A 21,202-nucleotide genomic window follows, 5' to 3' on the forward strand; every position below is an offset into this window, starting at 1 on the left:
AATTATGTCTTCACAAACTGAATCTGACTTTAAAACAATTCCACACATGAACCGCCCACATATACTGTAGTCAGTTTGTTCTCAGCTGTTGGCAATACACAGACGAATGCATGTAGACACACTCAAACATACACATCTTACAGTAAACATCACGATTCTTGCTCATTACGCAGAATACCAGATAGTAAAGGAAAGGTGTGTGTGTCTGTGTGTGTGTGTGTGTGTGTGTGTGTGTGTGTGTGTGTGTCTGCTTGTCTGAGTAAACAGTATGGTGGTGTTTGGCACGATAAGGCTTTTGGTCTTATGTTGATTGATTCTGTTTCTGTGTGACGCCATAGATAAGACGGCAACGCCTGTGTTCACACACACGTGGTTAAATCTACACACATATGATAAATAATAGACTCATAGACGTAATAAACACGTAGAGAAAAAGTAGATTTAAAGCAAGATATAGTGAACAAGTGTGTGTGGCTTACTATATCTGACTAACACACGCCACACTTACAAACACTAACAAAGGGTAACACTGATGTTCACAAATAATCAGTTACATGAGTAAACGTGAGCAATGTCTTGACTGTAAGTGACCTTAGTTTAAAGCTGCTCATGGTACAAATCTAATGCACCGGAAAAAGAGAGAGATGAGAGAACTACATGTAATTTAATTATACACAATATTACAGTAAGTTTAGATCTGTCAATATAAAACTATGATAACTACAATAACCCAGCAAATCTCAAAACTTTCAGGTTCCAATAATACTTGCATATCTGTGAAGTACTAAAAGTAGCCATTGAATACTAAGAATACTGAAGCTTATAATTGGAATAAATGCAACTTAAATCAGTATATAACACATTAAAGAATATGTAAATAAAATACGGCAAAGTTTTTGTACTGCTGTTTATGCTCATACAACACAAAACACTTATTGCTAAGGTTGAAAATAAAAAAGTGGTTTGTACAGTTAATATTAAATTTACATACACAAGTTGAGAAACACCTTTTTTAAAATATATAAATGATCATGCAGAGAACATTTCTTCATTAAGAGAAGACATTTCTTCTTTAGAGAGTGGTTATATAGTATCTTTAGTGGCCAAATGTAGTGGTCATTTTTAAAAGGCAGACATGTTCTGCATGTTCAGTTATTTTTTCCAAAAAATGCTAATATTCCTCACACTATCCCACGGCTATGGAAAGTTATGAGCCCAACTGCATTATATAATGTGGTTTTACGCCACAATTGCCAGCCCCATTTTCCCCCGACTGAAATGAGAATTCAAGGATAAAGTACAAGCTCTGTACTACTCCAGTACTGTTTGACATGCTGGTAAAAAAAAAAAAAAAAAAAAAAGAAGCAAGATTTGAGCAGAGAAGGGACATTGGATTCAGATTCTTCTTATAAAATTTAGTGATACATTCAGATGATCCGCAATTTACTAGTTAATTTCAGTGTAAGCTCAATTTATGAGGCTTTAAACAGTAATATAGTGGCATTTAAGTTCAGCCAGGTCTATACTGATGCTACACACTAACGAGGATGTGAAGTGCAAATGACTTAAGAGAAACAAGCCACATTATTTGGTGTGTCTTTGTCTTCCCAAAAAAAAAACAACTCCTTTATGCTGTTTACAAAGGCAATACTGCAGTATTATACAGATTTATCATGAAACATCATACCTCCTGCTAGCATCATCCTAGTGTTTCTCTGGTGACAGCAGACAATTCTGCACCTTTAGCTACTCATAACTTGAATTTGCACCATACATCCAGAGAAATATGACTTAACCTTTATTTGGATTGTTAAGAAAGCCGTTAAGAACTAATACAAAAGTGGACAGATTTGCATCTCACATTCCTCTGTCCCCTTCACTTTCTCACAGTTGAATAAGAGTCTCCGCATTGCAAACAGCCTTAGAGTTGGTGTACTACAGACACATCAAGCTTTAAAGCATTAACTTTTTCCTTTTGCATGCAGTCAGAATAAACTGCACTGAACACCATGCCTTCTAATTATCAGTTATGACTTATTTTGTAAATGCATAATGACCTCCAGTTTGAAATAGAAATTGCATAATCCTTGTCAGACATTAAGAGACAGACGTAGAAATGGAGAGAGAAAACAGGAGGATGAGTGACAACACTAATGAATAAAAGACACATATAAAAGAAAACAATAAAGGCTTAGTGTAGGTGAACAAATCAAATACATATAGTAAATAAAGAAAGGTGAAGAGACAAAATGACCCAGAGGTAAAGATTTATGGATCAATACTAAGAGAAGGACACAAAGAGACTGTCAAGGGAAGGAGGAAAAGAAGGTGGAGGCCATAAGAAAGTTTAATAAGCAACTGAAGAAGAATAAAACAAGGCAGATAACACCCACACAGTGGACACACACACACACACACACACACACACAAATACACACTCAGACAGCATAGTAAAATAAATGGAGCAGTGAGAAGAGCTCCCAGAGAGACAGGAGGAGAGAAAGTGTGAGATGAGGGCTACTGGAATTGACAGAGCGCACCAGAACCATACACACACAAACAAATACACACATTCATACTACTATTATATTACCATAATTAATTTATTTATATTATATTTACATAACTACGTACTCAGACCCATAAGAATGCACAAGCCTTAACCCCCCCACACATTCTGATTATATTCACGGATATGCTGACATTTAATCCAGTACCCCTTGTAGTGCGAACATGATTTTCTATGGCAAGGTAATTAAGCAACATGCAAACTTTTTTCCCTGACTCCTTTCCACACACACACGCACACACACACACACACGCACACAGACTCACTCACACAGAAAACATAATCTTTAACACTCAGGCGTGATTTAATGAGTCCAGCCAGTTTAGCTTTATCTCTTTAACACTATAGTATTCATTAACAATGACAAATGAAAAAAACCTGCCTGAGAGCACCCCATGTGTGTGTGTGTGTGTAATAAAAATTGTGTTTAAGCAGCCAATTAGGCCCTTCAATTAGACCCCTCGATGTAAGAGTGTAGCAGCTTGCTCCTCCTTATCTGCCTGCTCAATGCACTGTACAATAGCACACACATACAGATACATGGTTGTATCTGTATGTGTGTGTGAGACAGCATATGCATCTGTGTATGTGTATGAGCTAGTGAAACTATTATCACTGTGATATGTGACGACATTTGAAGAGAAAGCGACAGGAATGACAAGGCTGAAATATAATGAAGGTCAATGAAGGTTAATAGCAGCCCACAAAGCCCCCTAATAACATTTTATAGACAGGACCACACGCGCAAACACACACACACACACACACACACACTCTCTCTCTCTCTTTCAAACAAACACATACAAACACACACAAGCGTCTCTCTGGCTCACACACACAAACAATGACATTTCTGAGGTTAATAGTGTGTTCAAATGCCTTATGCTCCCAGTCATCTGTCAACATTAGCTCTCTAAAAGGGACAGTTCACAGATATGCAAGGGACTGGCATTTTACACAGTCAGAGCCATTCATTATTAATAGCTGTCATGGGATTATGGACGGAGGGAGGGAGGGTACGCAGAGAGAGAAGGGAGATAAAGAGAGAAGCATCATAAATCAGTGATGACATCAGGATCTACCTAAAATCCTAAAATTTACCATACATTTCAAATTCACTGATCACTACATTTTATTCGTTCTTTATAATACTGTTCTTGTGGCTTCTGAAGCAGCAGCAAATCAGCAATCTGCTGGTTGAGATAATTTTATGGCTTATTTTAGGTCAGATGCCATTTTTTTTCACTCATATTGAGGTTTATAAAAAAAGTAAAAGGACTCCCTTTAAAGCTGTACAGATATTGAATGAATTATTCTGGAAAAATTAAATTAAAATATAAATTTTACTATGAAGCTATTAGTTTGAATTTGGTATAACACATTTGAGCAGGTGGCAAAATCTCACCTTGAGGTTCATTTAGCAGCAGTTTTTGATTTAAGTCATAACACATGATCTTAGTTGTCATCAAATTATACATTAGACGCTGAAATTTAAAGTTTATCTCAACACAATAAAAGACTATAAGCCCTTAAAGCAGTTATCATTAATATTTTACATATAACAATATCTCAAAGGACAGTGTCAAAAAGCAAAAGGGCTTGCTCATGATCATGAAACTTCTGAGAATTAGCCCCTGAATCTGGAGCTCCACCAATATGAAGTCCTTCTGACATGATCAAAAGCTCAAGAGGTCAGAGAGTCGCCTGCTGTACCGGTAGCTAAGGCCAAAACTAAAAGTTGAACCTGAGATACAGAACATAAAAACTGTGAAATTACTGGAAAGGAGGAGGCCTATATCATCAGTATATTCCCAAAGACCATCACTACAACCAGCCCAGGGTGGATGGGTGACTGGAGGGAAACCACCGTGTGTGTCGACCCTTATGCCCAGTTGTTGATCAATCAATTAGGTTTTTCTTCTCTTTTCTCTAATGGGTCTGTGTGTCCTTCCTGTTGGAAGCTGATGAAAGACACACCTAGCATCTGGCCATCCAAACACACAGATACAGATATACACACACCTACACACATACAGAGGCAGGAAACAATTTGGCAGCTCACTGGGCAAACTGGTGGTTATTGGACAATATTGCTGCAATGCTCATCTACAGTAGAATCACCATCAGCTACTACAAACACCACCATTTCCACATCACATCTAACATATAATTGAAGCCATTACATATAATATACCATGTCGTGTCCAGTGGACGGTTTGCAAATCTGTGCACAAAGTATCATAAAGTGCAGGTAACCATAGCAACAGAACCTGTGCTTTGTGCTAGTGAATACAATGAAACTATGACTCTATAACTATAACACTGTACAGTAGATATCATGGTTTATCACACACAACACACAGACATGTCCTACTGTCCTGAGACGAAAAACAAAACAAAAAAGAACAAAAAAAATAAAAACATTTGACCTTCTAGAAAACCCAACATTACATACACAAAGACTCTTTTTAAAATCTGCTTTTGGACATATTGTGTTTTTGATGGTGTTACTGAGTTTTGGACCACTGCTGTTATGTTTCGCAGCTTAGGATCAATGTACAAAACAGACTTGTCAGAGAAAGCAACACAATCTGTTTTTATTTAATGCCCCTTTTCCTGGAGATATACTGTAAATAGGCCAAGGCTACAAAGACAGACAAACAATTCAATACATATTACAGCATTTATATTCTAAGCCATTTCAATACACAGGCCCTTTATATAGAGCTGCAGTAATGTGCAAAAGTTTTTGGCACTATAAATACACATGTGATGCCTTTACTAAAAATGACAGTTAACTTCATAAAAAGTGCAGTACAGGGTCTAATCAGCATTTGCAGCATTTTACTCTTAAGCCAGCAGCAGCTTTCTCTGGTTTGCACACAGTTTCTCCTGGTACTTTTCAGCACTTTGGAGAAGTTGCTGCAGTTCTTCTATAGAGTCAGGCTGTCCCAGTGTTTCTGTCTCTTCACATGATCCCAGACTGACCCCACACTGCTGAGATCAAGGCTCTGTGGGGGTTAGACCATCTGCTGCGGACTGCTGGTTCTTCTTGCCTCTGAAAATAGCTCTTAATGAACTCTAGCGGGTTCTTTATGGGCATGTTGTCCTGCACAATGAACCTGTGCAGGACAGTCATAAGAATCTAAAACATCTAAATGTGCCTAAAACATCTGCAAAGTGCAGTACATGCAACTGATCCAACACACAGCACACACACAACACTTTCTTTATGGTTAGGGACAGACTGTGTTCTGGTTTAGTACAGAAGAAGTAACACCAGGCAGAATGTAGCCAATTATATTTAACAAATACCATGATCTTTCCAACAACCTCTGATGTGACAGTGTAATTTTTACGCCCGTCACCCTGGGGGGCTCCATTAATAAACATAGTGTTTCATTCAATACAAAATGTTGCCCCAGAATATGGTTTCACAAAAGAGTTCCTCTAATTTCCCATGAATGCTATGAGTTATATGTCCATTCATGTTCTAACCTTTGAATTCAGGCCGCAATTATTCACTAACTTTACACAACAGGAACTAAGCTAAGATATACTTAAAAAGAGAAGCTGTACATCAGTACATGTCTGCCACAACAGAAGACAACATGGGATATGAGGAGATGACAACTAAAAAGAATCTGTCATGCCTAAAGTCACATTCTGAGACAATTTGGTTGACATTTCCTTCCCAACACCAACCAGCTGCAGCGATTTCAACAATATAAATTTCTAAACACTTCCTCTGTGGTTTGGGGACAGTGGGCAAACAACATTCATCAACAGATGTGATTTCTTTTTGCACATAAACCTCGAAACATCAAATCGGAAGTGCCAGTCATTTATCACATATCTCACATCTCTTGTTAGCTGTCTGTTGTGAATAATTCGTCCTCCCATTTTAGGAGAGGCCAGCCGGTGCACCTCTATGAATAAATTACTGCTGGGACCTAACAATATGGTACGACATAAAATAGAGAGAAAAGTGATGTAGAGACAGGGACTGGGGGGGGGGGGGGGGGGGGGGTATGAGAGACCAACATCATCAGTGGGAGTGTGAGTAGATGAGGGAGAAGGAGGGAAAAGTGGGGGTGAGGAGCAGAGAAAGAGGGTGAGGCACACTTGGTCTCAGCTGTAATGTATTATGTATCAGAAAAGGCGGACCAGCAGTTAAAAGCATGACGAAATGTATTTTCACATGCTCCTGTGTGTGTGTCTGTGTGTGTGTTAAATGCAAACAAAAGGGTTTCATACATAAGAGCATAGAAAGAACTTTGCATCAAGTAAATGTAATTATTTTTATACTTTATTTTGAAAAGAAACAGTGCATATTTTGACTATTTACAATAGAAAAGTACAGTAAACAGAATTTACTGTATTTTTAACCATTTCATGTTACTAGCACATACAGTAATCAGCTCCAAATTTCTCTCTTAATATCTGTCAGCAGAAGCATATTCTTAGCTTAACCCTTCATGTGTTTTTAAGCTACAGAAAACAAAAACTCAATGCAGTGGGCATGAAAATATGGGTGAAAATCAGTTGAAACTGATCAATGCCACCTTTTAAATTAATCCAGGTATTTTTGAGGAAGACATGATAAAAAAAGAAAGTTACATAACTTAAAAAAACAAAACAAAAAAAAAAACTGTTTAATCTTTAAAAGTAACTAAAAGAAGAGCAGTAGAGCAGTAGCATGCAGAAGGTGAAACAAGAGATGTTGTGAAAGCAAAAAGAAAAGAGGGAAAAAAAAAAAGAAAGCGGGAAGGACAAAATGGAGAAAAGCAGAACGTTTTATGTTCTATATCTAATGTGATGGATGTGAAAAAACTTAAAATAGAGTCCCTGACAACCTTTACCACATGGGACACAAGTCCAACTGGGAGAAAGAAAGAAATTCATGAAAAAGAGCAAAGGAAAAGTAAGGAGGAGGAAAGAGAAAAAAAGAAAAGGAGTGATGAAGTGGGCAGGGGAGACAATAATAAGAATAGAAGAGGTACAGAGCATTATTCAGTTTTGATCAGTTACACACATTTGAGTCTGTTATTCATTATTCCACGTGTGGTTTCTGTCTTCTTTCCAAACTCTGTCCTGTCCAGATGGTTGTTGATTGTCCTCTGTCTTTTGTCAGTGCTGAGCTCATTTTAGACAAACGTTCACAGGGAATCATTCAAGCCTTTAAAATGTGACTAAGGAATCTATTCAAATATAACAGTCACACATCAGAGCTATTGTGACTAGGACACAGAATTAGTTTTACGGTAAACGCCCGCAACTTCTTTATTGAAGCCTGTGTTATGTTGCAATGGCAATTACTGTGATTTGTTGTTTAATTTACACGTTAATGGATTGGGTGTTGTAGTAAATTTCATTTGATAAATGTGTCAACTCTGATTTCTTTCAGTGTTTCCCAGACCAGACACCAGAGAAAAAAAAAGAAAAATAGAGTCAACAAATTATGTTGACATCCTCACAATAAGGGATGTAGTCTAGTTAGTCTAGCTCCCTTGATTCAACTATCTGCATACAGAGGAGCATGAGGTAAGGAACGTACAAATTAGAACATCTCAATACATAGTACATACGGTATAGTGCATGGTGCTAGCTAGCAGTGTAATAAAGCAAATAATACCATCTGCTTCATTAAGATGAGCGAGTGAAGCTTTTCAGAATCAACTCTTTTGTTTAACCATGAAGTTTCTCTTCTATTCCAGCCCAGAAATCCAACCATTTCTGACAGTCAGACAGATCAAGCAAGCGGTATGATTAGCTGGGCGGTAGAAAATGAGAAGTCAACAGAGCACAAACACCATCAACAAACATGAGACAGAACTGTATGTTTCAAACAAGGTCGGCTCCAATCAGAAAGAAATCCACCTCCTCATTACCGACTTCAAATTGTCGGTGACATCAAAGTAGTTTCCTAGGCTGCCTAGTTAGGCACCCAGTGAGCTCTGCCCCGACGCAATCTCACTGTAGTACAAAACATGCGACAGTGCAACACATGACCTCTCGTCCTTATCGGAAGGCAAAAGGCGAGGATGAAAGAAACAGTGAGCCAAGCAGAGAGAGATAAACAGACTGATGTAGATGCAAAGAGAGAGGCAAAAACAGATTATGGCAGAAAGATGGAAAAAGACAAAAGAGATGAAAGCATCTTAGACATCAGTGCACTCCACCATGAGAAAGCTTCTCAAAGTACATTTTAAAAAAGTTGCAGTGGACCCATCAAACCCTTAAATCCTCCCTCCTCTGCTGAAGACAGAGACCAGAGCCCTCTGCAATACAAAAACTGATGTTGAGAATAAGGCTGCACCTGGACACCACAAAACTATAACATGCATACCTGTAAACTCCATATAGATGAACATTAGCAGAAATGCACATCTGGAGACATGCAGCATCCCCACATGTAGCAGACTAAAACAACTAGGACATGCGTTTACAGCACATTTAAGGAGACATGCAGAAATACTTGCACGAAGAACTAACACATACATCCCAGCTATACCCCCTGCTGGCAGTAAAAATTTGACTGGGCTCACTTGAAAGGGAAATTTTTAAAAAGTAAAGAGAGAAAAAAAATACAAGACAAAATTGAAGCCAGGATGAGAGAAACAGAGAAGTGCCTCTGGGCAGTTGTGCGTGCGTGTGTGTGTGTGTGTGTGTGTAGACAAAGCAAGATGGCAAAATTGTGAAAGTTGACCAGTTGGGATCATTAATGACAGAAGAAAATGGGAAGAGACACTAAAAAAGAATCTGCCACACAGACACACATGTATGCATTTGTTTTTATTCCTTGTTAGGATTTTACATCGACTTACATTTATTTCCTGGAAACTAACCTTAATCTTAACCACAGCAACTATTTACCTATTTATGTCAACTAATACTCTAAAATATTATATGTATATGTATATTACTCCAAAGTTAGTAATATATACACCTACCAAACACACACATACACACACAGTCACATATCTCGTTGTTTGAAAGTCTTATACAAGTGCTGTGAAACGTGAGAAAAGTGGTTGGACAGGGCGAAATTCATTTGCATTCAGACAGTATTTTCCCGGTTTGATTGGCTGTTAGAGCAACAGCCCTATGATATGCTAATTATATGCTAAGTAGCCACCGCACTGTCTCTAAGCTCTTACACCTCTAAATGATAACACACGGAGGCAGACGCCACTAAACACGTACACAAACACATGCACGCACATAGACACATGCAGAAACTATTCTGCAGCTTGAAACTGAAGTTCTTAATTAGAGTTTATGCTCATTTTGCTGTCATGCTGTCAAGAGAAATGAGAGTCTTGGTGTGTGTGTTCTCCAAGTTCATGTACGTGTTTGGCGTGTGTGTGTAAGCCTGCATAAGTGTGTGTGTGTGTGTACACTGTCTTCCTTAATACACATACAGTATGTGGCCCAGGGTAAGCGAGGATCAAGAACAACTTCTGTGTGTTTGTCTGGGAGCAGTTTATGGTCTGTCTCTTCGTGTGTGTCTTCTAAAATAGGCCACAATAGTTCAAACAAACAAAGACACTCTCCAGCCTTAACGATTACACTTTTTATGGCTTGTAAAAAGCTGCATTTTTATAAATATGATCTCTCAAACGGGGAGAGGCCCATAATCTAGAGACAGTTTCCAAAGTTCAAAGAACACAGATTGGTCACCCTAAATATTTCAGTTTTATCTCACTCCTGAACACACTGTGCAGTGCAGCACATACTGACATGCACTGGTGTTGGTAAACAAGACTTGGCGCCTTCAGCAACACTTGCAATTCTGTAAGGTTGTACTTGGTTAACTCTATGTTACCACTATTCATTTGCATGAAAAGAAAAAAAAAAACATGTTGCAGATACCATGTTAACCACTTTATTTTATTTAGAGCTGCACAGAGTACAGCTGAGGTTGATGGGGATGTCTTTAGTTTTATAGGTACATTATCACAGGTAGTACTTACCAAGTGAGTACTATTCATCCTGGGAGTCCACAAATCCTGTACTTAAAGTAAGTGCATCCAGTCTCCGCCACAGTTCAATTAATGCCACCTGATTTACTCTACTCTACATGAAATTTAAAAGCCCTTAACGTTTCTGTCCATATGTATGTGAGCACTGTTGGCTCAACTCAAGAGCACTTTGTGACCTTGTGGTACAGTATACATAGTTGCATAGAGTATAGCCTACATAATATGCACTCCATGGTCTTAAAACCACCAGCTCTCTCTGAGAGGCCTTCCTGATGTCTTTGGTCTTCCACCGCTGTGTGACTCAACCAAGTCACAGTCACTATAATCTCAGCTCTGTGGCTCTGCGTGCAGTTTATCATGATAAAATTCAATACTGTTGATTTCCACGTTATGTATTCCCTTTCTATCAGGTTTATCCATAAATATGTTTTATGTTATATGTGTCTGGACTTGGCGTTCTTGTTTACTTACTAATTTTATTTAGATCTCCATTACCTGCCGCTGAGGTAGCAACTATTCTTCCTACGTTGCACACACAACAAAACATATGACATAAGATATGGGGGCCTGGTATTGATCTGGATATTGATCCTCTTAATACTATTTCCAATCTGTGAGCTCCCTTAAGGTATTGTTAAATTGGACAACACACAGACCATAAGACTAACAGCTCTAAATCATTCTAAAGTTCGAAAAACACAAAGTAGAGTAGACTGTTTTCTGAGCTGCCCAGATAATACTTTCTGCAAGCCTGGAGCAGCAGCAGGGCAATTGTTGAGAGGTTATTTGTCACTGCTGCCTGAGTCGATGATGGTTCAAGTTTTCTCACCTTGTCATTACATCTGGCTGAGACACCAAATGTAAGGAAACAATACAGGAGCTAAGAGAGCTATATAGAGACAACACTCAATAATAAATAAGGTATATTAGTTAACAAAAATTGCTGTCAGTCTCTTCCTGCTGTAAGATTATTTATCCCCGACACTTACTGTTTTATTAGTTCATTGTGCCCATGTTGCCTTGGCAGTGCAGGTCCTGCTCTCTAACGTACTTTCCATTTTCAGTCTGAGCAGTAGAACAAGCAGTGACGAGCAAAGTCACCTGCTGATTTTCCATTTGAGTGCCATCACATAGTGTCCCAGGTGAGTCTATATAAATACTGAGAATGAAAACCAGCTGGACTCAGAGAAAAAACAGGAGTGAAAACCACTCGTTTACAGGGCCAGTAATAATAAGAAGGATTCAGAAACTAAAACAATTAAACCCAGGAGGTCACTATCAAATTAATAGTCGATAACCCCAAATTAGTCAATACTTATATGTAAGAAAGAAAAGCAGCAAATTTTTACATTGAAGAACCTGGAACAATTAATGTTTGGTATTTTTGCCTGAGAAATTATTTTATCAATTAAAGAGTTAATTGACTGATTAATTGTTAAAGCTAGATTCGAAATATAAACATAATTTATTATGGTTCTGCAGTACTCTGTGGGGAAAAAGGTCCAAACAGTATTTTTGTCACATAAATGAGATGTGCATTTTCTTTTTAATTTCCTCAACTTATAAATCAAAATATGTGTTTTAGTCCAGTGTTTACAGATATTTATATAATACCACAACTATACTGTTAAAGATTACATTGATACTTTTACAACCTTTGGGCAAAATAAACATTGCTATAAATAAATATCTTTGGCTTAATGTCAATTTTATTAGTCAAAATGTAACAGTACACAGGTGGTGAACTATTTCTGTGAGTGAGATAAAGTAACACATGTAGAGTTTAACAAATTAATGTGATTCTTGTGTACTGAAGTATCTATTTTAGGATCCATATTATTTACTGTCTATATCAATGGTTTTCCATTATTTTGTAAATGTTCCCTTCCTCTATTGTTTACTAACATGACACCATCACACACAGATGTACATACTTTAAAAAAAATAGTAATATGCAAATGAGAGCTGAAAGACAGTTCACTAAATATTAAAAGTCAAATTGCACAGCATTTGCAGGAGAGGGCAGCAAGTACAAGGACTGTGTCATTAGATGCAGCTGAAATCTCCCATATTTCTTACACGTGTTTTCTAGGAATTTTAGTGGAGAAATTCAACTGGAAAAACCTGCTGATTATGTTCAGTCACTGGGAATCCTCAGCAAACCTTTTTGATTAATGTGTCTTGTTTATTTCCTCTATTTTTCTATGATTCATCGCAGTTTGATTTATGCTAATGTTGTCTGGGCCAACATAATTCCAAAATCCCTACAGGCTTTAACGTTCTGCAAAAAAGATTTGTAATAGCGGCCAGTTACACTGTAAGGAGCTCTCAGGTCCTCTCTTCAGATAATTCAACATGTTTTCAGTCTACAACATTAATATTTATGTTTAAATATGTTTTATCACTTTTTCTTCTTCTGCCAATGTAATTCTCAGGTGTATTTTCATAATCATGGACGGATTAAACAACAATGGGTCCTTGGGCACAGATGCCCCAACACCTTCTTACACTGAGCAAGACAGTTTGAGCCACCGTCTCAATTTTTTATTGGAAATTGTTTCGTGTTAATATTTAATTGTTCAGCATCTTTCTGTAGTTAACTATTTTACTTAATTTTTTCTCTTAGTTGTTTTGTATTGTTTTGTCATCATTCTGTTTCTCTGTTGTTTCGCATTATTTTGGAAGTTATTTACTGTCATTTTCTCTCTTTATAGTCATTTTGGGCTTCTTTTTAGTGTTTTTTTTTTATCTCTTCTAGTAGCTCAGAATCAATTTTTTCCTCATTTTGTTGCTTTTTTGTCATAGCTTTTCACTCATTTGATTGAGTTTTTAATGGAAAAGTTAACTGCCTGTCTGGAGTCTAGAGGGCCCCAGGCCCGTCTGGGCCCCTGGGCCTGTCCCTGATAGGCCTATTCATCCATGTTCATAATATTTGACAGGTAAATCCACATGCCAGTTTTCTATATGTACTTAATGACCATTAACATCATTTGGGTCATCATTTTTCTTATAAATATGTTAGGTGTAGTTTTATTACTGTTTTAATGACTGGTTTGGTTATGATTGCATAAGTCTACTAATTTGCAACCTCCTCCTCTCCTGTTCGATCTGTGTCATTCTGTTTTCTAAATTTACGTTGCTTTATTATATGATGAACATCAACAAAAGGTATTGATTTTTGTGTGTGTGACTGTAAAATGATTACAGAGATGGATTAAAAGGACAAAGATCAAACATCTAGGACAGATATAGAATATAACACCTCTATATGTTGGGTGACCTGTGACATCATTAGTTGCCAGGCAACCTGGACTACTCTTTGGATGAAGCACCCACCCTTCATCTATCAAGTCATCTCAGCAGTCTCTTCGTCTTTCTGTCACACCTGTCTTTCCCTCTTTGTCTCTGCCTGGTGAGTGGAGAGGTGGAAAGTCAGGGCAGAGAAGTGAGAATATATATTAAAAAAAAAAAACAAATGTGGTAAATGGAGACAATAGGACACAAATGAGATGAAGAGAACAGAGAATTGATCTGTCGGAAAAGAAAACATAAGTAAACAAATACTCCAGTTAACACGTGGACTGTGAAGACAGACAGGGTAAACATTCAATACTTTAGTGTCCATGTGATCAAAATAATCATCACTATGTTTCCACCTGGAAAGCAGTATTAAAATAGCTGCTGAGTGCTAATGGATATTAATGTCAAAATACTGACTATACACTATGCAGACAGAAATACGATCAACACACAACTAGTATGTGTGTGAGTAGCTGTGTGTATGCATGTTTCAACAGCCTGTGCTCAAATCCTAGTGAGCGAGTTGTTTCATTCTGCACTACAAGCATCACAAAACCCCTGAATGCCTAAATGCGACACTTACAGCCTGTCAGTGGCTTTATCTCTGAGTCAATCAATAGAACCGGTCAATAAGAAAAAGCCCTGCAGTCAGAGGAACCACAGCACAGAAACACATTCTGCTACTCTAATGTAGAGCACAACAATGCCAACAATAACAGCTACAATAATAACAAATGGAACATCAATATTCTGTAACTTTGCTCAACAAGCCAATTAATTTATAGCAGAAAAACAACGCAAGATACATGTGCAGAAGAGTAACAACCACATCAGGAAACATCTGCAGCTGCTGTGAGAGCACATAAAACAATGGCAGCAAAATCAACAGCAGCAATAGGAAAAACAACCGTGACATAACAGGGACATGCTACATTTCATGGCGGTAAGACAAACAATAAAAAACAGATAACACCTGCAGCAGCAAAAACTAACAACACACACACCATTAGCATTAAACAGGTAAACACTGCCATGGGATTCAGTGGATTGACTGCAGTGCCATTTTAGTCCCCCTACCTACACAGAATGAACACAAAACAAGTGCTTATTCTTACAGTAGCAAAAAAATAGTGAGACACATAATCCCCACAATCTGTATTCAAAACACTCATCTTTCAGATTTATTAATTATTTACATCAGTTATCTTGTGTCATTCAATCTTCCATCTCTTTTTAGTAGCCATTTCAAATGTTCCTTTTTCTACATAAAATATGACACTATAGGAGAAACTCTGACAACTGTTTTGTCATATTCATAAGTGATATCAATTTATGAGTCACATGCTGGGTAATTCTCCTCATGTATAAAGCCTGTGTGTTTGAATGTGTGTGTACAAAGCCCATTCTGCTTTTCATGCTACAACACTGCAATACACAGATACAGGCTAACTGCAAGAACAAATGAATCAACCTACACTCAAATTACAACAGATGTAGCTGATCACACTGACAAACTAAAGTAAGCAGGCAGAACAACAAACCTTAAACACAAACTTCACAAAGAGTGCAACATGCTTTATGCTTACTCTTTGGTGGATTATGACGCATTTATTTAATGTGTTAGTAACAGCCCAGGCTATAGGCAAAGAGAACACACAAACACATTTACATATATACACACTTCAACCTCCTGTCATTGAGGTCACATCATGCACACAGGAGTACCTGATACTGCTTTGCTTTGTAATTAAACCAAAGCTCTGTGTCCAAAACACAGATGTGTCAACTCCTACACACACACACACACACACACACACACACACGCAAGTTGTGGCCACTGACAAAAGAAAAACACACAACCACAGTTGTGGCTGTCCATTTGATTACTGACAGAAACACAACTGTACCCATACATACACACACTTGTTACTTGTATATATGTATGTACACACACGTGTAAACACACACACACACACACACACACAGAAACACCTGTCTGTGGCAACAATCCAAAGAGATAAGAAGGGTGACAGGAGCTGCTGGAGCCAAAGCTGGAAACCATGGGAGCTGTCAGGCACATTTCACCGTGACACTTCCAGGCTCGCTCTCTCTCTCTCTCTCTCTCTCCAACACAAACACACAGACACACTTAATTCACTCTCTAGAGCCGTTATGCAGTATACTCTTCTTAACCCAAAACGTTCCCTCAACTTCAGCCCAACACTTGCTGAAGCCTTAATCTTAGACTAAACCTAAGGTTTTATATGCTCTAACTGTCATTCTAGCCTCCATTTTTAAAATAACTCTTCCTAATAAGGTGTGAACCTGTCATCACAAGTGACCAGCTGCCCAGCTACCCACAATAGAAACTGCAGACAGGATCACACAAACCTGCACAGTTTCTACATAAACATGTCAAACCCACACACTCGTATGATGAGCTATTCACTGGGATAGGGAGTTTCAATGCAGGGAAACTGAGCAGGCAGCCTTGCTCAATAATTGACCACACTGCCGAACACAATGTAATGTAAAGTTTTTAGATTTTAGGTCTACTCACAGCTGCAAGACAGTATGACTGAAGATTGAAATACACTGTTTTTTTAGATCAACGATCTTGTGCCATGGCTGGAATTAGTCTGTTTTAAAGCTGTAAAATTGTCTGAAAATCAGCCCTGTGCACACAACATGCATGCAACTGCTTCAGAGTAAAAGCCTTTATATAGCACATTGCATCATGCAAATGATCACATTTCCAGCTTTTGTCCCATGTGGGTCCCATTTTTAAGTGGCCCTTGCTCAGTGTTTGAACATCTGTTAATGTTGGTGTTTAAGCGTCCTGGTTCAGCTATGCGTGAAAATGCAATGTGTGTGCATGTGTGACATACTCAGGATGACAGAGTGGATGTGACCTCCAGAGCTATCAGTATTAATTCTGTTTAAGTGTACGGTAAACTCAAGAGCTAAGAAGTAGAGCAGGGTTAGGAAGGTGTTCTCTGCATATCTGCAACTGAGGTTATATTTCAATAATAACCTTAAAGAGGCTGAAGAGAGGAGAGTTTGATGGTACTATTTTTTTTTTAATACATTTATTATATATTTAGTTTCATTCATTCTTTCTGGTATGGCCACAGGCACAAGTCATAGCTGTAGCAAGTTCAAAAAAACTTCATCTTTGCAATCGGGAACAAAAAACCTCACCAGCCTTTGAATTCAATCAAGACCCAGACCCAAAATCCCAAAGACAATTGATTAAATCTGCTGAATGTATTAAAGTTGCACAAAACTCAATAGCGCTGGTGATTTGTTACCTCATAACTCCTTGGGAGTCATAGTTGATTTCTCTCACTCTCTTGGTGTTTGAACACAATTTTTTTTCTTCCTGCTTCTCTGCTATTCATGCAGAAAATTACCAAAATACCCATTGAGTTTACCATTTAAAACATAATCACATCCTTAATTTACACCTCACATGAAAGACTTTTATAAGATTTTATGTGACATGCACAGCTTCCATTTATTAATTAATCAAAAATGTATATTATATTTAAAGGTAAAATACTGAAGCATTTAAACTTTAAGCAGATTATACATTATCTGATATCAGCTGCCAGGCTCCAAGGTACACAATAAGCAGTCCACATGTTGTTCTTTTAAATAGATATGTACAATTCTGGACACAGATGGAGAAAAGCAAAATCTAGCTAAATAAAAGTGAAGTGAGAGCCAAATGCTTTGCTATAAACATGTTTTTTATATAGCATACAGACAAACACTCGCAATAGCATCCAAACACACAATAGTCTCCCTCTGCTTCACTTTACCTCCCCCATTCCTCCTTGTCTCTTTTCTCTCTGAATATTTTAGTATTGATGAGCCCATTACTGATGATAACACAATGCAATGTCAGCATCCTTTCCCTCTGTCTCTCTCTCTCTCACACACACACACGCTCACTCATCAGGCGTCAGGTTACAACTCTGCTGCTGGTGTGTACTTCTGTGCATTTCTGTGTGTGTTTGTGAGGCTGAGACTGGGAGACCTGACTTCCTGGTGTCAATCCAGTAAATTGCAATATCTTTCAGGCTGAGAACCATTCACATACGCACATACCCAAATACAGATTACAAGGCGATGCCTGTTGGCAGCTAAATTGATGCATGATGATAAACAAAGTGCATTGATTAGGAACCAGTCCTATTTAAAATAAACAAGCACAGCAAAATAAAGAGAGTATTAGGACTGACAGTACATACATTCATCCATCTACATGTACATGTTTGTGATTCCTGAAACTGCAGTGTTTGGTTTATATTCCTGAGAATGAATGGCTCGCGCTTCAAGTAACAACCATGAGTCCTCAATTACAGGAGTGTACACATACCAGTGGATACAAGCATGACAAGCTCTTGTGTATTTCATGACCTTCACTGATCACAAATACTAAATCTCTAAGTCAAACCGACTCCAGCTTGAGGGAAGCAGGTGAGACCAGCTACTGAAACTAATTGTATGTCAGAGACCTGTGACGTCCACCTGGCAGATTCATTATTCCCCCATAGCTCTGATTATTTTCTCCTAGACTGGCCAACAAATGCCCAACATAAGAAGCTCAGTCTTTTCTGACAAGCACTGGTGAGACGAATAAAAGCCATTTATTGGTTATCTTTATTGAATTAAAACCAATAATGAAGGAGATGGCAAGAATAACACACATTATGAGGATTTTTCAGCTCAGAGTAAAATGGATTGAAACTTGATATGAGGAAGATGTCCCTAATATTTTGTGCAATCAGTGTATAATGGCATCACAATGATGTTATCCACAACTGGTGTGATTCAGCTATCAGAGAGGCGAAGACCTAATGGTATTAAAAACAGACACACACACACACCATAGGCAGCAAGACATGTCCAGAAGGAAGCTCCCACCACATATACCATAAAGTATGAGCATGCCGCTTGATCGGCCACGCGTTACGATCACAATCACTCAACTTCAGCGGCAGCAGATGTGTCAGATAATGTGAGAGCAGCCATTGTGTGTTTACTTCGCAAAATTTCATTTCAAACAGCTGAAACCAGGTACCATCTCTGGAGAGCTTCACTTTATTAACTAACATTTAGCTAAGCCAACTGTGGCCCTGACATTTAAAAGTTCACTTTTTTTTCCTCCAAACAGATGCCGCTTTGAAGACGCATGGCAACCAGCAACACCATACAACAGAAGGCAAATAATGGCCTCAGCAATCACCTTAAGAGTTTAATGAGTACGTCTCTGATACATTAACACACACTAGGAGAGCATGCAACAATGGGCTGACTGAATTAAACTGTACTTACTATCATATCAGGCTCTTTTGATAAATGGAGTATATTTGCCATCTCATGTCAGCTTTTCATGACTAAGCCTCAGGACACAGAGTGGACTTACACAGTCTTAATTTAACCTCTGTCATGCTGCATTTTGGCCTTTCAAATGAGAAAACTGCAGCATGAAGGACTGATCTTCGAGTTTATCTGAAAATCAACCAAATGTCTGGGTTACATGGGCAAAACTTTCTAATGAGGAACTCTTTAAGCTGTATTAGTCACTCAGAAATCATCTGCTAATGCCTCACAAATCTGTTATAGCCAATAATAAGAACAGATTATGAATTGCCAGGTTGTGGGCAAAAAAACCCCTCAGAGTTTATTCTTCCTTTGTGGTGACAAAGCTGTTGCAGAGGCTGGCAATTAATTAATAAATGCTTAATAAGCTGTTTAAATTGATTTTGGCACAGTTCCCGTGCAGCTCATTTCCAGGTAAAAAAAGTCTAATCAATCAAAAATATTTTTTCCACAACCTGGCACCTGATGGGTTGTTGGAGAGTGACTGTTTTTAGATAGTTAGATCAAATTCAGCCCATTAAAAAACAATCTGACATCATTTTTGTAGACAAAATTCAACAGATGCGTCTGTCCCAAAGGAGTGCTGATCTCCTACAAGATGCAAAGGCACCATAAGGTCACTGAAGTCTTAGAGCTGCCTGTAGACGCACTGTGACAACCTGTAGTGATGGGGGTTTGTACTGACACAGTTCACATGGGCTTTTTGTATCGCTGTGAGGGGGAATAATGACACCCAGCAGGTCACACACTCCCACTACACCAGCGCCAGGCGCCATCTCTCTCCAGCCGCTCAGTTTCAGCGCTGTGTGCAGAAGTCACAAGAAAGACCCAACAGTACAGGCGGCATGCATAGTTATCAGAGACGCACTTACATCTCGGAGGACGGCGGCTGGCTACGGCAAAGGAGCGCGTGTCCGCACGCTTGTCCCATCGCGCATCCTGCCTCGCGCCTCCCCGGTGCACCCGAACAGCTGCAGTCAGGGTGAGGAGAGGAGGAGAGGAGGAGAGGGAGCTGCCCGTGTGTCTGCAGGGGGTGACCGGGAAGGAGTGTATGCGGATGGAGAGATGTGTTTGGGTGTGTGCTGCTCCGCCTGCCTCTCTCCGCTCTGGGCTCCGCCGGCTGCTGCCTGCTCTCGAGCTCTGACAGCGCGCGGGGATTGGTCGGGACCCGGTAACTGATACTCGAGCTGGGGTGAGGGAGAATATAACGACTGAGCAGGGAGGGAGGGAGCTCAGCCGGTGTCTCTTCGCGTCCAACGCCACATGGACGCAACAGTCAAAGACGCGTCAGTCAAACCGGACCTGACTCCGCGTGCACCGGCTAATTCCTCCGTGGAAATGAAAGTTGTGTGTTGTTCTGAAAATCCAACTTTCACAGTGTCTTCACACCTCAGCTACACGTGCACAACTCCCAGCACGCACGCTCCTCTCGTGCACTCCCGCTGCATGTTTGCTATATATCTGGAACAAGCCTGCACGTGACCCTCTGCTCACAAACACATGAGATCTTATCGCCTCGTGCTGGCACGGTTTGACTAGAAACCACATGTTGCACCCCGCAGGGTTTATCACAGGACAGGTATAAGGTCCAGCTCAGAGCCTCTCTCTTCTGCCTTATATGGGCTTTCCGCTGCACCACAGAAAGCAGCAGGGAATCACCACAACAGCAATGATTGTTGATATTTCAGCCTTTTAAATGTCCTACCTGTGGCTTCAGATGTCACGTGTTTTACGTTTCAAAGGCCCGTTCACACAAGACGTAGAGGAAGTCCAAACAAATATTAAACAGCATCTAAATCACCAGGTCTTAGGCAGGTGTTCTCAATTATCTTACCTGAGTAGGCCTCTACTCAAGACTGACTGACACTTCTGTTAGATCTGCTGCATGTGGTTATGATGATGATGATGATCATCATCACCTCTATCAACATTAGTTCATGACCTGAGGAACTTTCAA

The 21,202-nt window shown here is 39.1% G+C and overlaps 1 protein-coding gene across 2 annotated transcripts in view; it reads right to left on the reverse strand.

Annotated features, from left to right (window-relative positions):
* Positions 1 to 21,202, reverse strand: part of pde2a (phosphodiesterase 2A) — a 141,005-nt gene that overhangs the window by 107,163 nt on the left and 12,640 nt on the right. The window contains exon 1 of one of the 2 annotated variants that reach the window (XM_026330281.1): positions 20,118 to 20,402. The exons of the other annotated variant lie outside the window; for it this stretch is intronic. Coding sequence (XP_026186066.1) covers positions 20,118 to 20,176 — 59 coding nt within the window. The 5' untranslated portion in view covers positions 20,177 to 20,402. Of the gene's footprint in view, positions 1 to 20,117; positions 20,403 to 21,202 lie in introns of those variants that run through there. 2 annotated transcript variants of the gene reach the window in all.

The sequence above is a fragment of the Mastacembelus armatus genome, chromosome 13, assembly GCF_900324485.2.
Source record: "Mastacembelus armatus chromosome 13, fMasArm1.2, whole genome shotgun sequence".
NCBI lineage: Eukaryota > Metazoa > Chordata > Actinopteri > Synbranchiformes > Mastacembelidae > Mastacembelus > Mastacembelus armatus.